Source organism: Vespa mandarinia, chromosome 2 (genome assembly GCF_050613455.1).
Source record: "Vespa mandarinia isolate Hongniang chromosome 2, ASM5061345v1, whole genome shotgun sequence".
Lineage (NCBI taxonomy): Eukaryota > Metazoa > Arthropoda > Insecta > Hymenoptera > Vespidae > Vespa > Vespa mandarinia.
This window is the reverse complement of record NC_140811.1, coordinates 5,027,501-5,052,500: the sequence shown is the minus strand read 5'-3', so window position 1 is coordinate 5,052,500 and position 25,000 is coordinate 5,027,501. Positions and strand designations below refer to the sequence as shown.

General features: G+C 35.2%; 1 protein-coding gene across 7 annotated transcripts in view; it reads left to right on the top strand.

Annotated features, from left to right (window-relative positions):
- The window catches only part of dpr12 (defective proboscis extension response 12), a 193,429-nt gene that overhangs the window by 93,197 nt on the left and 75,232 nt on the right, over positions 1-25,000 (top strand). For all 7 annotated transcript variants that reach the window (XM_035861578.2, XM_035861579.2, XM_035861575.2 and 4 more), the window contains one exon: positions 21,816-21,913. In XM_035861578.2, the coding sequence (XP_035717471.1) occupies positions 21,838-21,913 (76 nt within the window). In that variant the 5' untranslated portion in view covers positions 21,816-21,837. The remainder of the gene's footprint in view (positions 1-21,815; positions 21,914-25,000) is intronic.

Genomic DNA, 25,000 nt, shown 5'->3' with positions numbered 1-25,000 from the left:
CTTTCTCACTCTCTCTCTTACTCTCTCTCTCTCTCTCTCTCTCTCTCTCTCTCACTCTATCTCTTTCTCTCTTTCTATGTATACGGATATATATATATATATATATATATATATATATATATATATATATATATATACGGCTTTCTTTTATTCTGTCATTCTTTTTTTTTTTCAAAAGCCTCGCGTCGTATGCGGGACGTATCGATCATAATTTCGAAAGCCAACCCGCCACAAGATTTATATCGGTGCCTATATCTCATGAATAAATTCGGGAGGCCGGTGTTTAGACGACAAAACGTCGATGATCCCACTCGCGAGAGATAGATGGATAGAAAGAGAAAAATTGAAGTAGAAAGAGAAAAGTTCCCTTTTCCATAGACTTTGAAATAAGCTCGAGAGCCCTTCACTGTCATGTAAAAATCCATGGCATCTCTTTAATAAAGGAGGCAGATGGATGAGAAGAAAAAGCAAAAGAGAAAAAAGAGAACAAAGAGACTTGAAAAGCGAGAAACGTCTGTCTACTCGATCCGTCTTCTCCGCAAGAGAACCGGTTCCGTGCATTCACAAATCGCAGTTTGAACTGCACTTGACTCTGTTTGTACCTGTCGTTCGGCGATAAATACCTTTGAAGACCGTTGCTAATGGAATTTTAATTCTCTTATATCTTGCATCGAGAAGAAGAAACCTCTTATAAGGTAAAAGTGCGAGAAAGAGAAAGAGAGAAAGAGAGAGAGAGAGAGAGAGAGAGAGAAAGAAAGAGAGAGAGAGAGAGAAAGAGAAAGAAAATAGTGCATAGAAGAAAATCACCTAATATGGAGATTATGCAAACATTTTTAAATATATCCCAACGAGTTTACGCGAGAATGAATATGAGAAGACCGAGGGATGAAAAGAAAAGGAACGTGAGGCCAAGGGATGATGATAGCTTCTCGACGATTTATCCATAGAAATTCTCGAATAGTTCGGAGTTGATCATCAAACGTTAGAAAAGCATTCGACCCTTCTTCTTCTTCTCTTCTCCTTCTTCTTCTTCATCATCTTCTTCTTCTTCTTCTTCTTCTTCATCTTCTTCTTCTTTTTCTTCTTCTTTTTCTTCTTCTTCTTTTTCTTCTTTTTGGCTCAGGTGTTCCCACAAAAAGATAACGAGGAATTCCTTATATCGACTGAAGAAATCACGTCAAAATCAAAGCAGAGGAATGGACGAAGGGCCGAATTAAAAAGAAGCTCACACTAAGCTGGATGTATCTCGCAAAGGCGAGGCCTTTAAGCTTCAATTCTCTTCGAAAGACGAGGAATTTCTTTTCTAACGACTACGATTTACCTCCAAACCTTTCTTTCGATCTCTCTCTCTCTCTCTCTCTCTCTCTCTCTCTCTCTCTCTCTCTCTCTATCCCTCTTTGCCTCTCTGCGATTTATCACCGACGAACGTTGGCGCCACTTAAACGAGTCGTACGCAAAAAAAAAAAAAGAAATAACCAACAAGAAAGAGTATTTAAAGACTGACGCTCTGATTGGAACTAGTATTGTTGCTGTGTTCTTGCATTCCCAGATACACCAAAAGGGTAGAAAAAAAGAGAGAAAGAGAGAGAGAGAGAGAGAGAGAGAAGGAGGGGGAGGGGAGGGAAGGAGGAATAAAGAGAGAAAGAGAAAAAAGATAGGTACCTATCGAAGTACCGGGTCACTGTATTCCTATAGTGAAGCACGCTTTTAGAGCACACTTTCCACGCGGGATTAGCAAGGATTACACTCGGTAATACTACGCCGTTTCACGAAAACGACCGAACGAACGAATTGGAACTTTTAGCATGCCTTGTTTCCTGAAAAAAAAAAAAAAAAAAAAAAAAAAAGCATGGCGTTATTACTGCGAAGTGGAAGTATGGTTGAAGAGGGAAAAAAATAGAGAGAGAGAGAGAGAGAGAGAGAGAGAGAAGAGAGGAGGGTGTTAGACCAGAGAAACCCACAAAATGTTAACGGTACAGGCAACGAGCTTTTCGTGACGCGCTCGTAGCGACGACGTTTCAGCTCGTTTTCGATGAAAGGACAAATTATCACGCGGCAGATAATTACGATGAGAGGCCGACGTTGCTGAATACGACCGTTCGTTAATAACTGCTATCCTCGCTTCATTATACGAACCGCAATTTGCTTATTGGACGTTTAGCGGCTACCATGCCAGCCAGTCAGCTGCCTACACTATGTATGTATTGTATGTAACTATCGTATTCTTCTTATATGTCATTATTTCGTCATCAATCGTGAAATACTATATTATTACATTCGAATAACTATTACAACGTTGTGATTCTGGAATTGGATATTAAAGGTATCCAATTTCCTATTAAAAAAGGCTTATAATTAGTAATTCATTATATTACTTAAAATCAGAATACGAGAGCAAAAAAAAGTACGTCTATTAAAATAATATATTGTTATTATAGCTCGATTAACCACAACGTTAGAACGATAAATATAATATTTTAGAAATTGCGTACGGTATACATTCTCGAAATCATAGGATTTTACGTAAACGTAAATTCTCGATTGTTTATATTACGTATATACGTAACGCATCGATAACTTCGAAATACACAACATGAGAAAACATAATGATAGATTAATGAAAGATTTAATGCACACAGCTATACAACGAATCACTACTTTTTGTAAATAAAAGGTTAATTATAATGCGTTCGTTGATTTTGGAGTTAATAATGTACGTGATTATTCTTGCTGAATATATAATAAATATCATGATATAACTAATGTAAGTTTTTATTTCGGAGAATTTCTTTTTTTCTTTTTTTTTTTTTTTTTTTCGTATATATCACTCACAAGGAAAGCCTGTTTTTATGAGAAAATCTTGGGCAAAATGAAATTTTTCAATTTTCTTTTAATTATTTTTATAAAGCACAATTTATATCATTACACAATTGCATCGTTGGAAATATTCACCCTTATAAAGTTTCCCGTTAAACGACCTCGTACTTAATAGTTCGTCGAATTTCCGTGAACAAATAACTCATATTGATCCATCAGTCAGAATGAGGAAGAGAGTAATAAAGGAAATTAATCGCAATGAACGTTCTAACGAACGTTCCCTTGTTCGAGAAAGCGTTGCATCGCTCGGTAAATATAAATGCGTATCTATCCTTCGCTTATGTATTTGCGTATATTATTATAAACCGCCCCTCCCCCCTCCCTCCCGTCCTGTAAAATTATACTACGAAGGATATTAAATTCTAGTATCTTTCGAAGGATCAACGTTTTGGTGTTATTAAAGAAGAACATTTACTTGAAATGACAATATAAAAACATAAAGATAAAGATCTAAAAGGATGTGTGCATGAAAATGAAAGAATGCGAATGCGATCAAATAAGATTTATCCGACGATCTTAATATACATCGATGTAATGTGGACAGCTCGTGGAACTCTATGAAGGAATGAAATAAGGACGGTCAATAATTAAACAAATAAAATACGAATATTAAGGGTACGACGATTAATTCTATCCTTGATAGAAAACCCGATGAAATTTCTTTACAAACATTTATCGTAATTCATTGTTTGTTTATACCGGAAGATCTCTTTACGAAGAGACGTAACACGTACGTACATACGTACGTAGTTGTAAGCACGAAAGTCCCACACGATTCGTTCACCCTCGTTTAATCGCGACGTTATCGCGACTTGTGCCACACGTGCATGTCATAAATTAACCTTCGTGACACACGAAAGGAAGGAAAGAAAAGAAAAATATATATATATATATATATACGTATATGTGCAAAAAGAAAGAGAGAGAGAGAGAGAGAGAGAGAGAGAGAGAAAGTGAACGACCGCCTTTAGTGAGTTTAAGGTAGCCGGAAACTTTTCCACGGTTCGTGAAAGTTTTCGTCGCGTGGCACGATGGCGCGAGGTATCACAACATAAAAATAATTCTTCTCGACAAATGTACACCTTCTTTTCTCCATTCCTTCGCCTCCTCCCGAATCTTCCCATTTTATCTACCAATACAACCCAAAGAATAGAACCACTCGAGTTTTTAATAAATTCTTTCGAAGCAACAACTCTTTCTTATCTCTTTTCTTGATCTCTTTCTGCAACGAATCAAAAATTTCTTGATATCTACGATATCTATTATATAACGTTATCTCGAAGGAATTCTCCTTCCTACGATATTCTTTATTATCGAAAATAATCATTTCAGTTTTCCTTCCTACGATATCGCATCGTAATCGTCGAAATTTATCGCAACAACTGTATTACTTTTCATCGTATTTATCGAATTCTATGTTTTCGCGTTACTGAGAAAGACTAGAATGCTAAAGTTGAAAATTCGAAAGATAACTGGCGAAAGAAAGATGTAACTCTTGGTCTCTGACGATATCCAACAGCACAGCACGTAGAAAATCACCAGGACTCACGGTGATCGTTATATTCAGCATCGACGATAACGGTCTGCGTTGGAGGATTACGGTTAAAATCGTATCTAACAGCTCGTCTCTTGCTTTTTCCTCTTCGAACGTGTACGTTTTATCTCTCCTCCTCCTCCTCCTCCTCTCTCTCCCTCTCTTTCTCTCTCTCTCTCTCATCTTCTCTCTGCGTTTTCACGTGTATGTGCGTATGTATATGAATGTTTATGTATATATATATATGTATACATATATATTGTATGAGTATACATATATATATATATACATATATATTGTATGAGTATACATATATATATATGTATGTATATATATATTCGTGTGTATGTATGTGTGTGTGTGTGTGTGTGCATGCTAGCTATCTAAATCTTCGTACACGGTACGCTTCCGTACGTTTCACCGTGGAGAGGAGAATAAGGGTGAACATTGGAAGCAAGCTATATCGATGGAACAGCGGTTGTATCGCGCGTGACTGCGCATGGTTAAACGACCCTGAGAATGTATGCGAATCTGTACGTGCTCGTACGTGTATGTCTTCGACCGATGTCCAGGACGTTCGCGAAGGAAAAGCGACGATCGGTTACAGTGCTTTGCGATTACGCCGGATGGAAGGAAGTGGGGTATGGGGATAAAGGCAAAGTGTCGAGGCTGGATCGTCTTTCCATTTTATGCCCTTTCAACGGGATACCACTAGCTTTAACATAAAACTTCTCCCTTTTTTCTTCAACAGTTCGAACGCTCTTAAAAAAAAAAAAAGATAAAAAAAAAAACTCTCAAGGATTCTAAAAAAAGGGAGCGGAAAAAAAAAGAAGAAGGACATCAAAGTATGACATTCTGTATCGTTCATGAATAAGTATTATATCGGTTCTATAATCTAAATTATCAGATTTAATGAAGGAAATGACAGGAAAAAAAATAAAAAAAGATAAAAAAAATATTGTCTCTTAAGCCACTGACTCTTCGAGTCAAAGGATTAAACTTCTCAATTCATTGAGACACTTAATCCATCTCATAGTCGATAATCAAACGTAATCGACAAAGATCGAAGTTCGTACTTGAAACGGAGTTATCATGAAATCCGTGAGGTCGTTTAGATCGATTAATTCATCCTTGCGAGACCATCAAACCAAATTACTCTTAATGGAAGCTAAGTTATTAGCAGCAAAGTCGCGGCAACGGATTCAGAATTTCTTATTAGTTGCACCATCTAAAACTATCCGTCTTTCTCCCTTTATTTTTATCTCTCTATCTCAGTGCAACATTGCATTACGTTCTCGGCGATGGTAAGCTTTCCCTTTGAAAGCATCTTAAAGTGTCTTTTGCACTAGCTTCTGCATATTTCACGAACTAGCAACACGATACGCGTAAGAATCCTCTCAATCAAGTGTTAAAAACCATCAGATTTCTTGATAAACTTAAATCAAAAGAAATGCCAATTGAGAAGAATTCAAACGATAATAATGAAATATATATAATATATATAGAAATATACATAAAAAAAATATATATATATATTACGTATATATCTATAGGTATAAAATATAAAATAATATAGAAAATATAAAATGTTTGTATGATATGCATAATATCTTATGAATTCTTTATAGAATTCGAAAAATCAGAGATATAAATAGAATATTTTTAATGACGTCAATGGCAATCGATTATAGAGAGTACAAATTTACAGTTCAACGTATTTACAAATACGTCATTTATAGATATGAAAAAAGAAAAGCTCTGTGTGTGTATGTATATACATATATGAAGACATCTGACCTGTAAACAAAGCTCTTCATTCGTACCAGGATTCATTCAGAAAAAAAGGTCGCGAACCAGTGATCTTTATCGTGTCGCATCATAGGTCTAACACGAGAAATATCTTGGGAGATAGAGAAGAACATTTTACGATCTATCCATTTCCTTTCCCTTTCCACCTACAATTTATTGATTCCGGTATGGCGTAAAGCTTTCCATTAACAACGTGCCAAGGCGCGTATGCACCAACTACGCCTATTTTGTCGATGTGCATTTGCAGGCTAGCTTGGCCTTATCTATTGTAACTAACCAATCGGTTCAGAGTTTCGCGTACTAATGCATTATGCGTTATAACCTATATATATATATATATATATATATATATATATATATATATATATATATATATACACACATAAGTGTGAAGAGATGAACGTAAATGTGAATATGACTATGAGAGAGAAAAGCTTTGCGTTTATGTATACATACAACTAATGTGCCTCTCTATGTTCACGTTATATTGACATGAATCAATAAGATACAAGCATATGCGTTACCGTAACTATATTCTCACTATCTATCCTTCTCTCTCTCTCTCTCTCTCTCTCTCTCTCAACACATTGAAATTCAATGGAAAATGATATTCCACGATGGTTTGAATCACATACAATATACATATTTTACTTCCCGAGAAAATATTGATGATATCTGAATCATTTCTATCTTCGTTCTATCGATCAAATATTTCTAACGTTTCATAATTCATAATAATAATAACAATAATTATAATAACAATAATAATAATAATTACAGCAGCGACAACAACAACAGCAATAACAATGATAATAATGTTATTATTATAATGACGAAAATGATATTAATAATACCTAACGAATAATAATTAATGATTCATCCTCGGAGAATACATTTCATTTCTAATCCGTTGAAGATCAAAGTTCATTTTAATAGAAAAACGAGCATATTTCGTCCACCTGAAGTGATGAAGAATATTAACAAATTAACCACATCTTTTGCTCTTTATTCTATTCTCCACGTCACGAAATGCATGCATTTGGAACGCTGAATTATTCAGGGAGGCTTGATATTAACATAATGGTGGTGGGGGGGGGAGGGAGGTGCAGGAGGAAGGGAGATGCAAATTCACATCATCTCGTCGTAATTGTACAGGATGATCAGTAAGATTCAATATTTACCACCAATAGAGACATGCCAGCGATATCGTGGACGTATATTTGGAATACAAAAGAGAAGTTATCTCGTTCGACGTTATTTGTTCTTTTTCTTTTTTTTTTATCGTTCTCTTCTTCATCTTCTTTCATCGATTTCGCTGTTATGTCCGATAAAATAGAAGAAAATGTTTCATATCGGGTAATTTAAATAAGAATCGTGAAAGAATATTCATCAAAAGTTGTTATAAGCAAATAAACATTTTTAATAGTAATTAAATACATATCGTACTTGTTCAATGATATTTCATTGAAGATATAAAAAAAAAGAAAAAAAAAACCAATCCTCTAATCATGAATATGAAAAAAAAAAAAAAAAGAAAACGATATTAATTTTGGCAAATCGTTGCGAGATTTTCATCGTTTGTTATTAAAAGTCAAAAAAAAAAAAAAGAAAAAAAAAGAGAAAAAAGAAAAGAAAAGAAAAGAAAAGAAAAGAAAAAAAAAAAAAAGAAAAGAATATAGGACAACAATTTTTCAATAAACGTCATTCTAAATATATTTTTGTCTCATGTAAACCAATCCACAGAGAATTCTAATCTCTTATAGATATACATTTTTTCCAAAGGCGACTGTAAAAAACGTATGAATTCGATTCTTGGATGCGGTCGCACAGAATCTGCCCTTTTTTTTCTCTTTCTCTTTCTCTTTCTCTCACTTGCTCGCTCGAAGCTCTCCCGAAGAACATCGTTTATCACGCGATGCAATCGCGAGTTCTCGTATAACCACTGTCTGCTTTCTCTTTTTCTTTTTTCTTTTTTCTTTTTTCTTTTCTCTTTTTCTTTTTCTTTTTTTTTTTTTTACTCGACTGGTGGGAAAGCGTCGCGCGGCGGAATTACGCCCGCGGAGAAGAAAATAAATCCTTCAAAGGATTATTCGTGCTTTAAGGAAGAAAAATTCTTCGTGATATACGATGTGAAGAAAAAAATAATCCAAGAGTTCGTTCGGTTATCCATGTCGCAGAATAGGATACTCCTACTCATACTCTTGACACGGTGTGTGCCACAAATTTAAAAAATAACTTCTGAAAACTTCGACGTACTTCATTTTTTTCCTTTACGAGGTTTTATTTTTCTTTTTCTTTTTCTTTTTTTTTCTTTTTTTTCTTTCTTTTTCTTCCTTTTCTTCGAAACAGATGAAACAGATTTTTGTCTTGTTTTTTTCATAGATAGAGAACAATGAATAGTTCAACGAATAATAACAAACGATAGGAAGATAGATAAAATAAAATAGAAATGAATGATATTGAAAGAATAAAATAGAATAGCATGGAATATATTTAGAATATATAAATAAGAAATATTATAAATGATAATGAAAGGAAATAATTGAAATATAAAGAAATATATAAAAATGTAGAATAAATAAAAGATGAAGTAATAAGAAAAATTGGTACATGAAGCAACATTTCAGAGAACATATGGGGAAAAATATAAAAATTAAAATAAAAGACAACAAAAGACTGAAAGACAAAAAGATAAATAGATAGATAAAGATAGAGAGAGAGAGAGAGAGAAAGAGAGAGAGAGAGAGAGAGGGAGAGAGAGAGATAAAGAAAGAGAGAAAGCTAATATCAGATGCAGTTATATACAACTCCCACTTGTGTATGTGTGTGTGTGTGTGTGTATGTATATGTGTAATTATAGAGAAACGTGTAATAAAGCGTAAAATTAAATTCCAACTCGTTTGGCCCACTTTTGTCCTCTCCTCTCTCTCTCTCTCTCTCTCTCTTTCTCTTTCTCTTTCTCTTTCTCTCTCTTCCTCCCTTTTCTCTGCATTTCGATTTTTACGTCCACAAAATTGTGAATATTTGCCAAATATTACTCGCGCTAGAAGCACGTGAACGCAACTGATATTACTTCAGGATTCTTAATTGAAAGTTCGAAAGAGCCGTCAGTGCAATTACAATCAGACAAATCGCATTTAGGAATGCGTTACGAACGAAAAAGCTCCGAGGTTCGAGCGTCGAAAGGTCACGCTCGTCCGTGGATACATGGATACATAGCTTATGACGTCATTACAACCGAGGATTTTACTAGCATACATCCCCGTACTAGAAATGTCAAAATGAAAGCTTTTAAACGAGAAACTTGGAAATATTCCTCGCAAAGCAATTCCCTTCAAAATGTATACATTTATTTCATTACCCTAATTGTAAACTAAAAATTGCCACGAGTTCTGACGAAAGAAGAAAACAAAACAAAAACAAAACAAAACAAAACGAAAAGAAAAGAACGGAAAGAAAAAACGAAAAACAACAAATAAGAAAAAAAAAAGCCCTATTGTCTCGGCTCGAAATTAGATTTTTTTCTTTTTTTTTTCGGCAAAACTAAAACGCACGTACCAAACGATTGACGATCAATCATGAAAGAAAACTTCTCACTTGAAGATCACTAAAGGTTAAAGTCGTACGCATAAAAGAACGATCGAGTATGTTTTTACGTGTATGTCAGTTAGACGCACGTGCCGGTTCCTTTGCCGTACATTCAATGGACGAGAATTGTGTGTGGCTTGAGAAGATGGAATGAAACTAAAAGAATAAAAAAAAAAAAAAAAAAAAAAAAAGAAAAAACCAGAAAAAGAAATAGGAGAGAAGGAAGAGAAAAAGATAGTCCTTCCAAGATGGGAATTATAAGAAGGGGAAAAGATCCTCATGGCGATGAGAGGGGACGGGGGTGAGGGCGGAGGAGTTAGGGTGGAGGAAGAAAAAAGTCGTATGGGAAAAGTGTGCCGAGTCGACTTTTATTACTCACTCTCACGTATTTTCACCTTCGTGCTCTCGTATCTCTATTGTTACCTCTTTGCCTCTCACTTTTTCTCCCTTTTTCCTTGTGTATCGTACTTACACGTCTCACGTTTTTATATGTATGCGTGTGTGTATATATATATATATGTGTGTGTGTGTATATGTATATATGTCTCTATGTGTGTGTTCATGACCGCTCGGGAGCACGCTCGCACGGCTTTTTTCTCTGTTCGCGACACCACCGGCAACGACCTTTTGTGCCTTCGAGCCTGGCTTGCACCACCGCTCTCCAATGTATGTATATATGTACCATCAGACTGCACATACCCTGTAAACCAAGCTGCTCGCGATAGTTACAGGCGCCGCGAGTAAAGCGAGTAAAACGGAGCGCAATTCTCTCGGATGCGCATATCGCTTTAACAATGCGCGCGTGTGTCTCGCCTACGCTCCAACGCCAAACCTGAATCGATGATATATTTTTTTTTCTTCACTTTACTCCTCTCTCTCTCTCTCTCTCTCTCTCTCTTTCATGTTTTCTTCTTTCGTTTCCAACGAGTAAAAAACACTATAGAAGCTTTTAAAAGATAAAAAAAAAAAAAAAAAAAAAAAAGAAAAAAAAAAGGAAAGAGAGAAAAGAAAAAAGAAACAAAAAAGGGAGAAAAAAAAAAAGGAAAAAAACTATGAACGAGAGAACGACTAACGAATGGCTTTATCGAGATTCGTTTCATTACTAAATCCGACGTGGTACGTTCACGCGAACGTGCCCGTATGTATCTACGTACACATCTGTTTTAATCGTGGCTGCCAGTGGTCATTTGAAAATACATTGGGCAAAAATCGAATTCATGTCCCTGTCAAATTTACTTTATTCGTTCTATCCCACTATATAACCGGTTTTAAGAACCGGTTATCGCGTGTATTTTAATGTCAGATATTCCAGACGGACATGGGAATTTTTATTGACCTGATTTCTTCATCGATTCCCTCCTCCGTATTGCTGAGTACACGCTGCGGTGACACGCGCATCCACGAACGAAATTGGAAACGACGACTTCCCGAAAGCCGATTGATCATTTAAACGACGCGAGAAATTCGTTGGGCAATGTGAACATTGTTGCCCGATGACGAGAAGTTATTTTTAAGAGTGAAAGAGAAAAAAAGAAAAGTGGGGGCAAAACAGGAAAAGGGAAGAAAGAGAAAGAGAGTTTTATATCGATACACAATTTTGTTACGTGTATCGGAAAAATAGTCACCACCCTTTGTTATATTTTCCCTATGGTCCGCCAACGTACGTATTAATACAAAAAGTAAACGTTATCGAACAAAAACGTTTCTCTTTCGCACGGAATTTACATACCTACAAATCATAAAATTCATTCCAAGCTTATCGACGAATCAACGCACATTAACGCACGCATTACGACTACCTCTCGGTGACTGCATTCATATTTGTAAATTATAAATTTTCCACAGTTATATATATATATATATATATATATATATATGTATGTATGTGCGCGCGCACATGTGTGTTTGTATATATTTAAACAGTTGTACCCATAGTTCGTTTTAAATCGACTCACGATATTTACGATTCCACTCAGCTGATTTCGTCGAAATTCTCTAATTCGCCATGTTTTATGAGCAGCAGCCTTCTATATATAATTAATCAGCAATGCAATTAATGATATGCAACGACGTTTCTGGATAACTGTTATTATGCGAGTCGCTTTAAATGCAAACCGATAACGAGAATGAGCAAAGAAAATCGAGCGATCTCGTTTTATACGGACAACGATAGCAATGTAAAATTATGTTTCGTTATTTATTGCTCTTTCTCCCCTCCCCTCTCTCCCTCTCTCTCTCTCTCTCTCTCTCTCTCACTCTTTATCTCTCTTTATACTATTATTTTTAATTATGTTTCTTTGTTTAACTTTATTTTAGAATTGTTCTCAATTATACTCAGTTTATCTTGTTTTGTAATTAACTTTAATTTCATTAGTAGCTCGTAACTTTAAATAATTATTATTGCTTGTTATTTTCTTTTTTATCTCTTTCTTTCTCTCTCTCTCTCTCTCTCTCTCTCTCTCTCTCTCTCTCTTTTCATCTTTAGTTAATCACAAGAGTAATTTTAATTTACATCTCTTATGAATTCCCTTTCGAAAGAAACTAGAATTTTGAATGATTCGTGGAGCACAGAATAAAGTAAGATCTAGACAAAAAAATCTCGAACGTTTTCTTATTACGAAATTAAAATAATTTTGAATTTACGCAATAGAAAATCTAACGATGCATAAGCATAAAAGCCAAAATAGATAAAGGAAAGATAATTGAAATTTATTTCAATTCGCTTCACAAATCAGTAATACTTTTAATGGATAGTCAAAATTTCTTTATATATATATATATATATATATATATATATATATATATATATATATATAAGGAAATATATATACATGTACCGTGAATACATTTGAGTAATGAGCGATGCTCATTAAAAAGATATTCTAATTAAACATTCGTTTTTTCATTATCGATTTCCTCCATCAAAGCACTCCTGACAAGACGATAAGCCTATAAATTCAAAATTGAAAAAAATATGATTGAAATGATAAAACTAAAAGAAAACTAACGAGTCGAAAAACTTCAGGAATGGCGAAAGTTCAGAAAATTGAACAATTTTTGTGGCAGTCAAAAAATAATGTAATGTTTCTTGTGCAAAGTTGAAATTGCTACATAATACTACTACTACTACTACTATTTCTAATAGAGAGAGAAAGAGAGAGAGAGAGAGAGAGATTGAGAGTCAAGTGTAATTATGAGTTAGCAAGTAAGTATTACCAAAAATCGTTCATTTGTGGTAAACACCGTTTAGGGAAAGAGAACACAATTATTTGCTTGCTTCGAACAACTCATAGTTTCGAATAATGCGTCACTTGTTTCAAACGTTTCAGGGATGATCGTGAATGATCGTTCATTACGGTTTCTCGAAAATCGGAACCCGTTACGTCCGGTGGAACAATTTATATGCACCTGCATACGCTAATCCTTTTCCTAAATATATATACCTACGTACATATATGTATGGATGAATAGTGAAAAACGATAATAGCTTCTGTTAGGAATACGATTAACAAAGACTATTATATATTATCTTTGTTAGGAATTTAATTACCTAACCAAGAATAATGTCAGATATTATAGGAATAGTATGGTTCTTAATTTATTTTATGTTAAGAAAAAAAAAAAAAAAAGATAATGAAAAGAAAAGAAAAAACAAATTATACTCCAATAACATAAATTTCTCTTATTGTTCTCAATTAAAAGATTATTATGGGAATAAATAAAAACAATTAAATATGTACAAAGGCACACGGCATTATTGCTTTTTACCATACAAACACATTCATATATATATATATATATATATATATATATATATATATATATATATAAAACCAATTTACACGTGTACGTAAACACATGCTGCTCTTTCCATGAACAACACTTCAAACACCTCGTTGATAAACTCAGAGCGTAGGAAGCATCATAAATTCCATTTTCGCATGCCCTGCATTTAACTTTGTCCGTGGTATTCGATACGTTATTATCGTACCGCGCTATCGGATACACGTGTTTTGGAATGTTTGCCTTTGTCCGAACGGAGCAAAGGTATTCGACACGTTCATGTAAATTCAACATGTAAATACGTGCCGCGTATGCGAACATCTTGCAAAGCCGTCGGGTGTTTCCATAATATCCTCGTATCACGTAATCGACGATCGTGAAAGACACGAGATAGCGTGAATAAGACGTCGTACATATCCGAAATGATCTTCGATTGATTGATATTCCCATAGATAAAACATTCACAAGAATATTACGATAAAGATAAGAATATCACAATTTAGTCGATATATAATATTTATATGATGAATAAATAATATTTATTTCAAAGTATTATTTTCTTCTCGAGATTTTGAGTCTTCGAAATTGATTAAATTTAAACTTGCAAACCTTAAATATACCTATAACATATGAGCATAGCTCATGAGAAATAATCTAAGTATATAAAAATAATCAGAAAGATTTATATAATTTTTTTTTTTTTTTTTCTATCAAATCCTCTTTCATAGTAAAATACATTATTAAAAACATCTATTGTAATCATAATTCTCTTTATAATACGTATACATCAGATACAATATTTATTACTTTAAATGTCAGTCACATCAATATTTTATTTATTATTGGAAATGTTGAGAATGTTGACAATGAATGAGATCCATTTACAATACGCTTGAAAAAGCTAAAAACGCATCGATCCTGTAAGATGATCTTGTAAAGGAAAAAAAAGGGGGGGAGGGCATATATTCTAAATGAAAAACAAAAAGAAAAAAATAGAAAAAATAAAGCAAAAAGTTATCTTTCGTCGTTAGCATTTACGCGCATATCCAATTTCCATTAGAACGAATCGTCAAAGTGTTTTAATGCAATCGAAAAACTAAATCGTCTCTCGTCGTCAAGTAAGTGATATACTTTCTGCAGAAGCAGCAAACCGAACACTCTCCAATTAACTATTGCGACTAATTTGATAAAAACAAACGGCGAACAGAAACCTTTTCTACTTATTTTTCTATCTTCTCTATAACAGAAGTTCTATCTATCTCTTTTCTTTCCTTAGGCGTTAATTTATCGTTAAGACAAACAACACATGAATCGTTTATTTGTAATTTAATTTATCAATTAAAAATCGATTCATACATTTCAATTTATTTTATCACGTCAATTCAATTCCTCGAAGGAATTATAATTCCTTTACGATCACAATAAAATTTTATTTAAATGACAAATCAAAATGTCGCTATTTAATGAAAGATAAAATTTCCGTGGGTGAAGTGACGAAACTGATATAAGATATGTTTGAAGATCCTTTTACTTTGTGGATTTCGAGACCATTAAGGATGGAAGATGAACGAAGTGATCGAAAATCTCCTTTGTTCATAGACAAAAGATGTTATTAGAATTTAATCAAAAAATATCGTTGACAAGGATGTCGAACACAAAAAGAAAAAAAAAGAAATGACGAATCGATAAATGAACTGAGACTAAACGGAAATATATAAACGTATACATTTAAATTACATACAATAACGTTAAAATCATTCCGATTGAATAATCGAAATGAGAACGGAAAAAAGATTAAAGCGATCTTAATTCGAGTAACACAAAAACATATAGTGATTAAATCGTCAATGCGAAGATCCGAGGAATTAAATAAAAAAAAAAAAAAAGAAAAAAAAAACTAAAATAAAATAAAATGAAATGAAATGAAATAAAATAAAATCAATATAAAAGAGAAGAAAAGAGATAGAGAATATTTTTTTCCATTTCTTTTTACTTCCTTTCTGTTTATACTCAACCCTCTAATAGCCTTTCGTGTCTCGCTACTCGTTGTGTACTACGACGAGCAATTCTTCTCCATGTGACTCAAGAAAGAATGGAATACCGTGAAATTAATTAAATAAATGGCGGACGAGTCCTAGTACGCTGAAGCAACGGACGGTAGAATAGCGTAACGACGGAAGGGTGCAATCGAGGGCAGGAAGGACGAAAGAATGAGAGGAGAATGAGGGTTAGCAAGGACGAGGATGAGAAGGGATGAGTCGATCCTATAGGCGAAGCCTTCCGCTAGATTTCTACGGATTCGAGTCAACGCCGACTATCATCTCTCTATCTCTTCTTTCTTCTTCCATCTTTTTTTTTTCACTTCGCCTCCTCTCATTATCGTAATCGAGAATAATTTTTCAGATCGCGACCCCGTCACTGCGTACAAGACCGAGTCGTCCGCAAAATTGAGGCCGAATCGGATCGAACACAAAGGGGCGTAGAATAAAAAAGGAGGGAGGAAAGAGGGAGAGAGAGAGAGAGAGAGAGAGAGAGTGAGTGCTTCGTCGAAATTGAGGAATAACGATCCCTCGGGACGGACGAAGAAACGGAGAAAAATAATTCCTTCCCATTCCCTTTTTACTTTTTCTCTCTATCTTTTTTCTTCGCAATCCTCTTCCTTCTTCTCTCTCTCTCTCTCTCTCTCTCTCTCACTCTCTCTCTCTCTCTCTCTCTCTCTCTCTCTCTCTCTCGATGACTCTCAGTGCTTTACCAGAGTGTAATAGAAAATACATACCTCCGATCGAAAAATAGTCGTTCTTCCATCGAAAAATTCCATCCTCTCACATAATTACGTTCGTCCCGATATCTATACCGATCAAAAACACTTCCAATACATGTGCTATAAAAATCTTTTTAAAACGACTTCATCCGAGCAAAATTCGATAAAATTCTATTCATTTCGAAAAATGATCGATCGTATGAGTAAAAAATTTAATAAAATATTTTAAATGGTATCACCTTCTTAAGAATAGATATCTTTTGTTTATTCAGAAATAACGAAAGAATATGAAAATAAAGAGATATGATTCGCTAAGGGAAAATCATTGGTCGGTATTGTTATCGTCGTTCATTCGCGATAATTAGAATCGTCGAATCGTCACGATAACCGAGGAAACAGCCTCGGGTGGAGACATCTTAGTCGAGGAAAGTTTGTTCGTCTTTATTGAATCCCCCCTCTTACACTTCCATCCTTACCCTTCCCCTCCCCCCCCCCCGATGGTCGCGATTACCGGACCTTTCCTCCCTACCAAACTTAGTGCCGCGAGCTAGTTGAAGAATCGCTCCGAGCTATCTCGAGCTATTCCTGAACGCTTTTCCTTCCGTATTTTCCTTCTTCCCTTTCTCCTTTCTTTCCCTTTTCTTCTTCTATCCTTCTCTCCTCCTTTTGGTTTTTCCTCATACCCGTCATCACCATTGGCTCTTTCTTCCCCTAACACTGTTTTATCCGTCCCTATATTCGTTCGAATGAGAGTTACACCTAACCATTTCTCTTCTCTTCTCTTCTCTTCTCTTCTCTTCTCTTCTCTTCTCTTCTCTTCTCTTCACTTCTCTTCTACCATCCTCCTCTTTTCCTCCTCCTCTTTTTCATTCGAGCCCTCTCGAAGATCACCTGAATTCGTGAAAGGCAACCGCTCCTTCGACGCGTACGCTTTCTGGAATTAGGGTAATTAGAGGCAATTCTGAGCTGGAATTAAAGTCAGGATAAGATTACTTCTGTTCCTCTTTCCCATCTCTTCGTTAGAGCATCCACCCTACATCCTTCGCGCGAGCGGATACACGAGAGGGTGTATACCCTCTTGCTGGCTTGTCTCTCTCTCTTTCTCTCTCTCTCTCTTTCTCTCTTTCTCTCTTTCTCTCTTTCTCTCTTTCTCTCTTTCTCTATATATATATATATGATATATATATATATATCATGTCGTTTCTTGTCATGCTCACAGACGTCGTAGCATCTCGCCGATCCTCGAACCCAGATACTCTCCTCCACGTTTCTACTACATCCTCCCACGTAAGGCACAATTATGGCGCTTAATATCTCGTTTCGTCCCATCCTCCTTCGTGGCTCGTCGTCTCGTGAATTAACGCGCGCTATCGCTCGCGGCCGTACTGCTCGTTACGAGGAGGTACCTTGCATGTAGATACGAATCACGTTAGTGGCATTACGAGTTTCAAGTAAAAGGATATATAAGAGAATGAGGAAGGAGAAGAGGATTGATGACGATAACGATGATGATGATGATGATGATGATGATGATGATAATAATAATTATATACTCCGCAAATATTTTCTTTCACGTACTCTCCACGGACTATTTCCTTTATAATTATAAATTGTTGAACGTTTTTAATCCGTTTCTATTAATCAAAAAAAATTATTTTCTGCTGATATCGAACACAATTATGAATATATTAACGAAGTTGGTATTAAGTCTTGAGAAATAAATCTTTATTATTGTATATCTATCGTATCGCAATATCACTATAATTGTTCGATTTTGATAGGGAACGAAATAAAAGGAATAGAAAAAAAAGAAGGTGAAAAAGGAGGAGGGACTCGAAAAAGAGCCGATGCTCTTATCCTGCTTTCGTGCTCTTGATATTCGAACTCGTTCGCTTAAGTAGAAACCCACTTTTAAGGACCGATTAAAAACTCTCCCGAAGAGAACGAAAGAGGGGAAGAGAGAAAGGGAGAGAGTGAGAGAGAAAGAGAGACGAGTTTGCTGATTAAAAACTCTTAAAGTGCACGCTCGAATATCGGCCAACCTCGAACAGCAGTAGAGAAAGAGAGGGAGATAGAAAAAGAGAGAGTATAAGCGCGCGCATGCTGAAAAATGTCCGAGTTTTCAACTCCAACAACCATACCTCAATCATTCTCGTCCTTCGTTCAGTTTTTTTTAATACTTCCGACGTGAAAAATCGTGATAAACGATAACGTAGTTGTATATATGTATACATAAACGCACGTATGCACCAGCACGTATCCATTGTAAACTCTTAAAAAATGAAATTGATTTTATGATCGAGTCTTAAAATATCTCATTTCGTTCTTTACGAAATATCATCTTGGAAAATCTAATCAACGAAATTAAATGAACCGTGCTAATTTCAGTTCTCTTTGTCGTTGAAATTTTTCATAAGACTATTGAGAATCGAATCGTGGCTGGATCGTTCGACTTGATCGAGATGAGATCATTGATAAATTTTTTTTCCGTCCTCATTCACTTTCAACTTTTGTTTATTCTTTCCTGTTCGATTTAGTCTTCTTCCCTACCTTTCTCTCTCTTTCTCTCTCTCTCTTTCTCTCTCTCTCTCTCTCTCTCTCTCTCTCTCTCTCTCTCTCTCTCTGTATTTCTCTACAATTTCTGTATCGGAGCACGAATGAAACTAGCACGGGATCAAAGAAATCTCTTCTAACGAAATTTGCAGGTGCTTCCATTAGCGAAAGAGCAAGCGTAAAAGCGAAAAGCAAATGTTTACTAAACAGTGATAGAAAACCTTTAGGTAAACGGTACCACTTGCCGATTAAGTAAAAAATATTTCACTGCAAAGAAATTGCAAACGTATTTGTATGAGTAACGATTTACTTCATTCTTCGGATCTTGTCAATAGTTAAAGAAAAAGAAAGTAAGAAAGAAAGAAGGAAAGAGAGAGAAAGAGAGAGAGAAAAAGAGAGAGAGAGAGAGAGAGAGAGAAAGAGAGAGAAAATAATAATACGAGAAGCTCGAGTGGCGCGTTTTCTCGTACGGAAAATCGACCTACGATGAAAAGTTTGAGGAAGAATAACCATGAAGATAGGAGCTTAAATCGCGGAAAACTTAAAACGTAGATGCTAACTCGTTCTCTTCGCAAGACATAAAAAAAAAAAAAATGTAATTTAGCTAATCGTTTTAACAAACTTTCAAATATTCAAACAAATCGATAAATTTTTCTATAGTCGAAACAATAAAAGGATCACAAAGATTCGATGAAAATCACACCTCGTATACACGCTGTCGTCCGGACGTTCACGTTGATTGTTTCAATTCTCTAATATTGACATTGCATTAAGCTCCGACCAGTGATCTATTATTCCATTAAACAGGATTTCACTCAGGGGAACGTTTAACGGGCCACAATCATTCCTACTTGTTCGTCCGTGCATTTTTCCATGCGAAAAATTTCCAACTTTTACGGTCGGATCGGTTCTCCAGCGAGCTTCATAAAGTTTGTTCGTTCGTTCGTTCGTTCTTCGAATAAAATAGGACGAATATTGGCGAAGAAACGAAGTAAAAAAGAAAAAAAAAAAAAAAAAAAAGAAGAAGAAAAAGAAGAAGAAATAGAAAGAAAAGGAGACATCTTATCGATGATTTTATAAAAGAAACGATGGTCGTACGATTACTTTCTCGATGTAAGAAAAAAGAAAAAAAAAAATAAATAAATAAATAGAAACAATTAAAAGAAGAAAGCAAGGAATAGAAAAAGCAAAAGAGAAATTCATTATCGTTCGTTGCACTTTTTCATATTAATAACAATTTTATTTCGCGCTAATATAAAGCACGTTAACGAATGAAACTTTAAAGATTGAATTATCGATTCATATGCAACAGATGTCAAAAGAAACAAACGTAACACACTTGCTACATTTCTATAGATCGCACTAACATCCCATCCATCTTCCTCTCTCTCTCTCTCTCTCTCTCTCTCTCTCTCTCTCTTTCTTTCTCTCTTTCTCTCTCTTATCCTCTACATGTGGTTTAATCAGCACGCGTTGTTTGACAAATAATTGCGCTTTACGCAACTGCCCAGCGATCACAAATATTGTGCCACTGGATTCGAATTAATCGTTACGAATTCGTCGATCCGCTGGTCTGGATACGACAATGCCTGATTTGACTCTTCTGTTCTCTTTACGTGAGTGAAATAACTCGCAATGAATTGAAGGTAAAACAACGTAAATAAAAGATATATTGAGTGTTTCTTTTAATAATGCATTATAATTCAATATGAATGTTAAAAAAAAAAAAAAAAAAAAAAAGAGAAAGAAAAAAAAATAGAATTTTACACATAGATTTACGAGCGTTTCTTGTCCGAATTTAATTAGAAATTATCTGTTTATGACTGATGAATGAATTTGTTTATAGTTTGAATGAATTTATTTATATCCATGTGATCTCACGTAGTTTTCTAAAATTCTTACAAGAAAAAAAAAAACAAGTAGGGGAAAAGAAACATCCGTCCAACAATATTTTAATCATATCGTATTCTCAACATAGTTATCGAAGTTTTTCAAATTTCACTATCGTACAATACTCAATATGCATGTATTATATAGTAACACATAGACGTATATAAATACACGAACGTACTTACATACTACGTTCACATCTATAAAGAGAATGACAGAAATGCGTAAAAGTCATTTTGTTTACCCGAAAAAATATTAATGCCGATGAAAGCACCTTAATATAGAAACATGATGATGGAAAGTTCGATGATATTCGCAAGTTTCAATCGTCAAGGAAACACATCGCGACACGAAGCGGTTTAGCGTGACGATTTATGCGATTCCTCTCTTCAACGGCATTCGAGCATTTTGAATTGTTTTGCATTTTGAAAAGTCCCGCCTGTCGCGTAAACGTCACGTAAATTATTATTTCCTTCCTTTTTTTGTTCTCTCTCTCTTTCTGTTTTATTTGTCAAAAAATATTTCCCTCACGAGCGTAATTTTTCATACGTTTTATTAGTAGAGAGTATCGAGATCGAACGTTTATTAACGAAACGAATTCTGGATGCATTATAAAATTGGAACGAACCAAACTCGTTAACAATATCACCTACAAAACGATTCACGTACAAACGTATAAATCTTTTCAATAGCGAAATTATTCATCGAATCAAAAGTAGTAAGATGGCAACGAGAGTGTCGATAAATGTAATAGTTACTTCATTTTTCAAGTGTCGTTTTATTGAAATAAACTCCTTACTTTATTGCAACACTTATTTATGAATCAATCTTATATATATACACAGACACATACACACACATATATATATATATACATATATATATTTTTGCATCACAGCTGCAAAATCTTTCTATCTCTCTCACGGTATTAAAATGGAAAATAGAAAAAGAGAGATAGAAAAAGAGAAATATCGACTGAATCATAAAGTAATAATGAAAATTCAATGTTTCCTTTCCCAGGAGGACTCGGAACCTCGCAAGAATGCGGGACCGGCTATCGTGGTACATGGTCTTCTTGATCCTGCCGACAATCCTCCTGGCCAGGTCGCTCGACAAAGGTAAATAATATCCTAGATAGATTTCCTTCGACTGATGGTCAAAAGTATAGCGACCCTTCTTCTGCCACAGACTATACATACCAAACATCAAATCGAAATCTTTAGAAAAACGTTTTCAATTCCCAATGGAGCCTACCTTTTGACAAAATATTTCGTAAAATGTTATGAGGACGTATTTCTCAAATCTATAACACACACACACACACACACACATATATTTACATGTATATTATACATATATATATATATATATACAAATATATACGTATATAAATATATATATACAATATCGATCTTTCGTTTGATTTAATATCGAATCTCTTCAATAGGATTTTCACTTGATTCAAAGGATTCGTACGATAAATACGTGCGAAAGTACCGAGGAACGACGTAGAATTTTTTCTATTTTTCTTTCTCTTTCTCTCTTTCTCTCTCTCCCTCTCTCTCTCTCTCTCTCTCTCTCTCTCTTTCTCTCTCTTTTACTCTGTCTCTCTCTTTTCGTATATAATATACGAATAACAGACGACTCGTTTATTGACAATGCGCACACTTTCATAGAAAACAAAGGCTCTTTGCACGAACGAAATGTAACAAAGTTATCGAGAAAATAGCGTTAGTTTCTCATCGGTGTTACGCGCACCAAATAATATAAATCTTTTTACGGATTCGTCTTCCTTTGTTCCTCTTTTATCCCGACCACACTCTTTCTCTTCATTTCTTTCTATCTCTCTCTCTCTCTCTCTATTTTTCTACCGTCTCTCACTTTCTTCTACTTTTTCCTCATCATTCCCCCTCACTATCTCTAGGAAAAAACTATCTCCGAGTCGTACGTAACTTCTTTCTCTCTCATCACTTCAGTATCTTTTTCTCGCTCTTTCTCTCTTTCTCTCTCTCTCTCTCTCTCTCTCTCTCTCTCTCTCTCTCTCTCTCTTTCTCTCTTCCTCTCTTTCTCTTACTCAGGAGGCTAAGAAGAATTCGAGCAGTTTCTGTCGAGCCTTTTGTAATTTATGCAAAGCTGTCAAAGCAGGAACGTCATCTTCTTCGTCTCTTCGTGCACGAAGAAACAAGGGTCTTTGACGTGTGTACAAAAAAAAGAAAAAAAAGGAAAATGAGAGAGAAAAAGAGAAAGAAAAACGAAAAGAGATAGAGAGAGAGAGAGAGAGAGAGAGAGAGAGAGAGAGAGAGAGAGAGAAAGAAAGAAAGAAAGAAAGAAAGAAATAGAAAGAGAAAGATATAAGAACGATAAAAGGAAATATCGCTAAAGGGGTTGAGGGAAAAAGATAGGAGGTAAGACGTAACGGTGTGCACGGAGAAGGGGAGGAGGTTTCAGAGAGGCGACCGAGAAGAAGGAGGTGCGGTAGATGGGTTGGACGAACGGGATAGGGATGGGGATGGGGATGGGGAGGAGGGATAGAGGATGGGAGGGAAGGGTCTGAAGGAGGAGGAAGTTGGGAGGAAAGATGCACATAAAGCGAGATTCTCGTGCGAGATGCGTCCCCACGGGCATGAATATTTTTCCTGTCCTTAGGGAAGCATCGGTCTCTCTACGGGTATCGAGCTCTTCACTCTGAAGGGTCGGAAGTGAAGTACGGAGGACAAACGGCCCTTCGCGAGTGCACGCGCCGACTAGATAAGCTTTCTTTCTTTCTCTTATTTCTCTCCTTTTTTATACTCGACGTTTCGTAGAGCCAACGTTCTTCTTCTTTAAAAGAGAAAGATAACTCTAAGAGTAACCTTAGTCGTTCCTTTTTACAAGTGATCCTTATCAGGATGACTGATTCCTATTGGGAGTTAAGTATAACGACTTTTAAGATAGTCGCTAATTCGTTATCATTAACGTTTCCTTTATCTTAATATTAATAGTATTGTAAAGTCACTTTGTAAGATATGGATCAGTTATATAGGAAGTAAACTGATAATGTGAATCTGATGAAATCTCTCTATAGTAAATCTCACAATGACTCACGATGTATCATCACCTTTGAAATCGAATAGCAATGTTACGAAAGTATCGAATGTTCTCTATGTTTACGTACGAGAGAATATCATATGTTGTATGCAACGGAGACGATCGTAGATAGAACGGAAACGATAGGTATCTAGATATGTACATTCACCTATGTTAGTACGTATCTACCATTTCGCAGTTTGCAAAGGGAGAAGAGCTAAAGGACGAAGGAAAATGTTGAGAGGAAAGAGAGTTAAGTACACGTTGATGAAAGATGTCATTGCATTGGACGTAGTCATATATACGTATTTCGATAAAAAAAAAAAAAAACCTACTGTGTCGTTTTAAAGAAAGGAAAAAAAAGTAAAAAAGAAAAAAAAAAGAAAAAAGGGTAAACAACAAAGAAAAAATCGTATTTCCATTAAGCATTTCAAATAGCAAATATTTTCTTTGATCTTAAGTATGATCTTACGTAATTTATAGTTGTACGTAAATAAAAAATAAAAGTAAAAAAAAAAAAAAGGATAATAAATAAAAAAACAAAAAGAAGAAAGAAAGAAAGATAGAAAAGAAAAACAATAAAAAGAATGCGTCGTCAGGAGTTTCTCGTTCTTTTGCCAAAAGACGGACTACAAAGTGCCGACGAGGATCAAGTACTTACTAATGTACTTTTGTCGGGAGTCACCAACCAAAGAGAAAGAGAAAGAGAGAGAGAGAGAGAGAGAGAGAGAGAGAGAGAAAGAGAGAACCTCTTCTGCCATCCCCGCGAATTTCCGAAGATTAATGTGCCGGATTTTAAACGATGCGCGATATTAAACGTCGACGAATCTTTGTCACGACCCCTTTTCTCGATCTTCTTCTTCCTCTTCTTCCTCCTACTCTTTCTCTTCTTCTTCTTCTTCTTCTTCTTCTTCTTCTTCTTCTTCTTCTTCTCTTTCTCGGTAAGAAATTATCGAACGTGACGCGAACATCTGACTGAGAACGTGCCTTTAATCGCAGGCACGTCGTGACTCTCGACGAAGGCCTGCAACCGAAGCGTTAAAGAGGATGTATTTCCGGCTATCGTGGCGAGAGTATTTTCACGCTAACTCACGAAAGAAAAGAGAAAGAAAACTGAAATAAGAAAGGAGGAGAGAGAT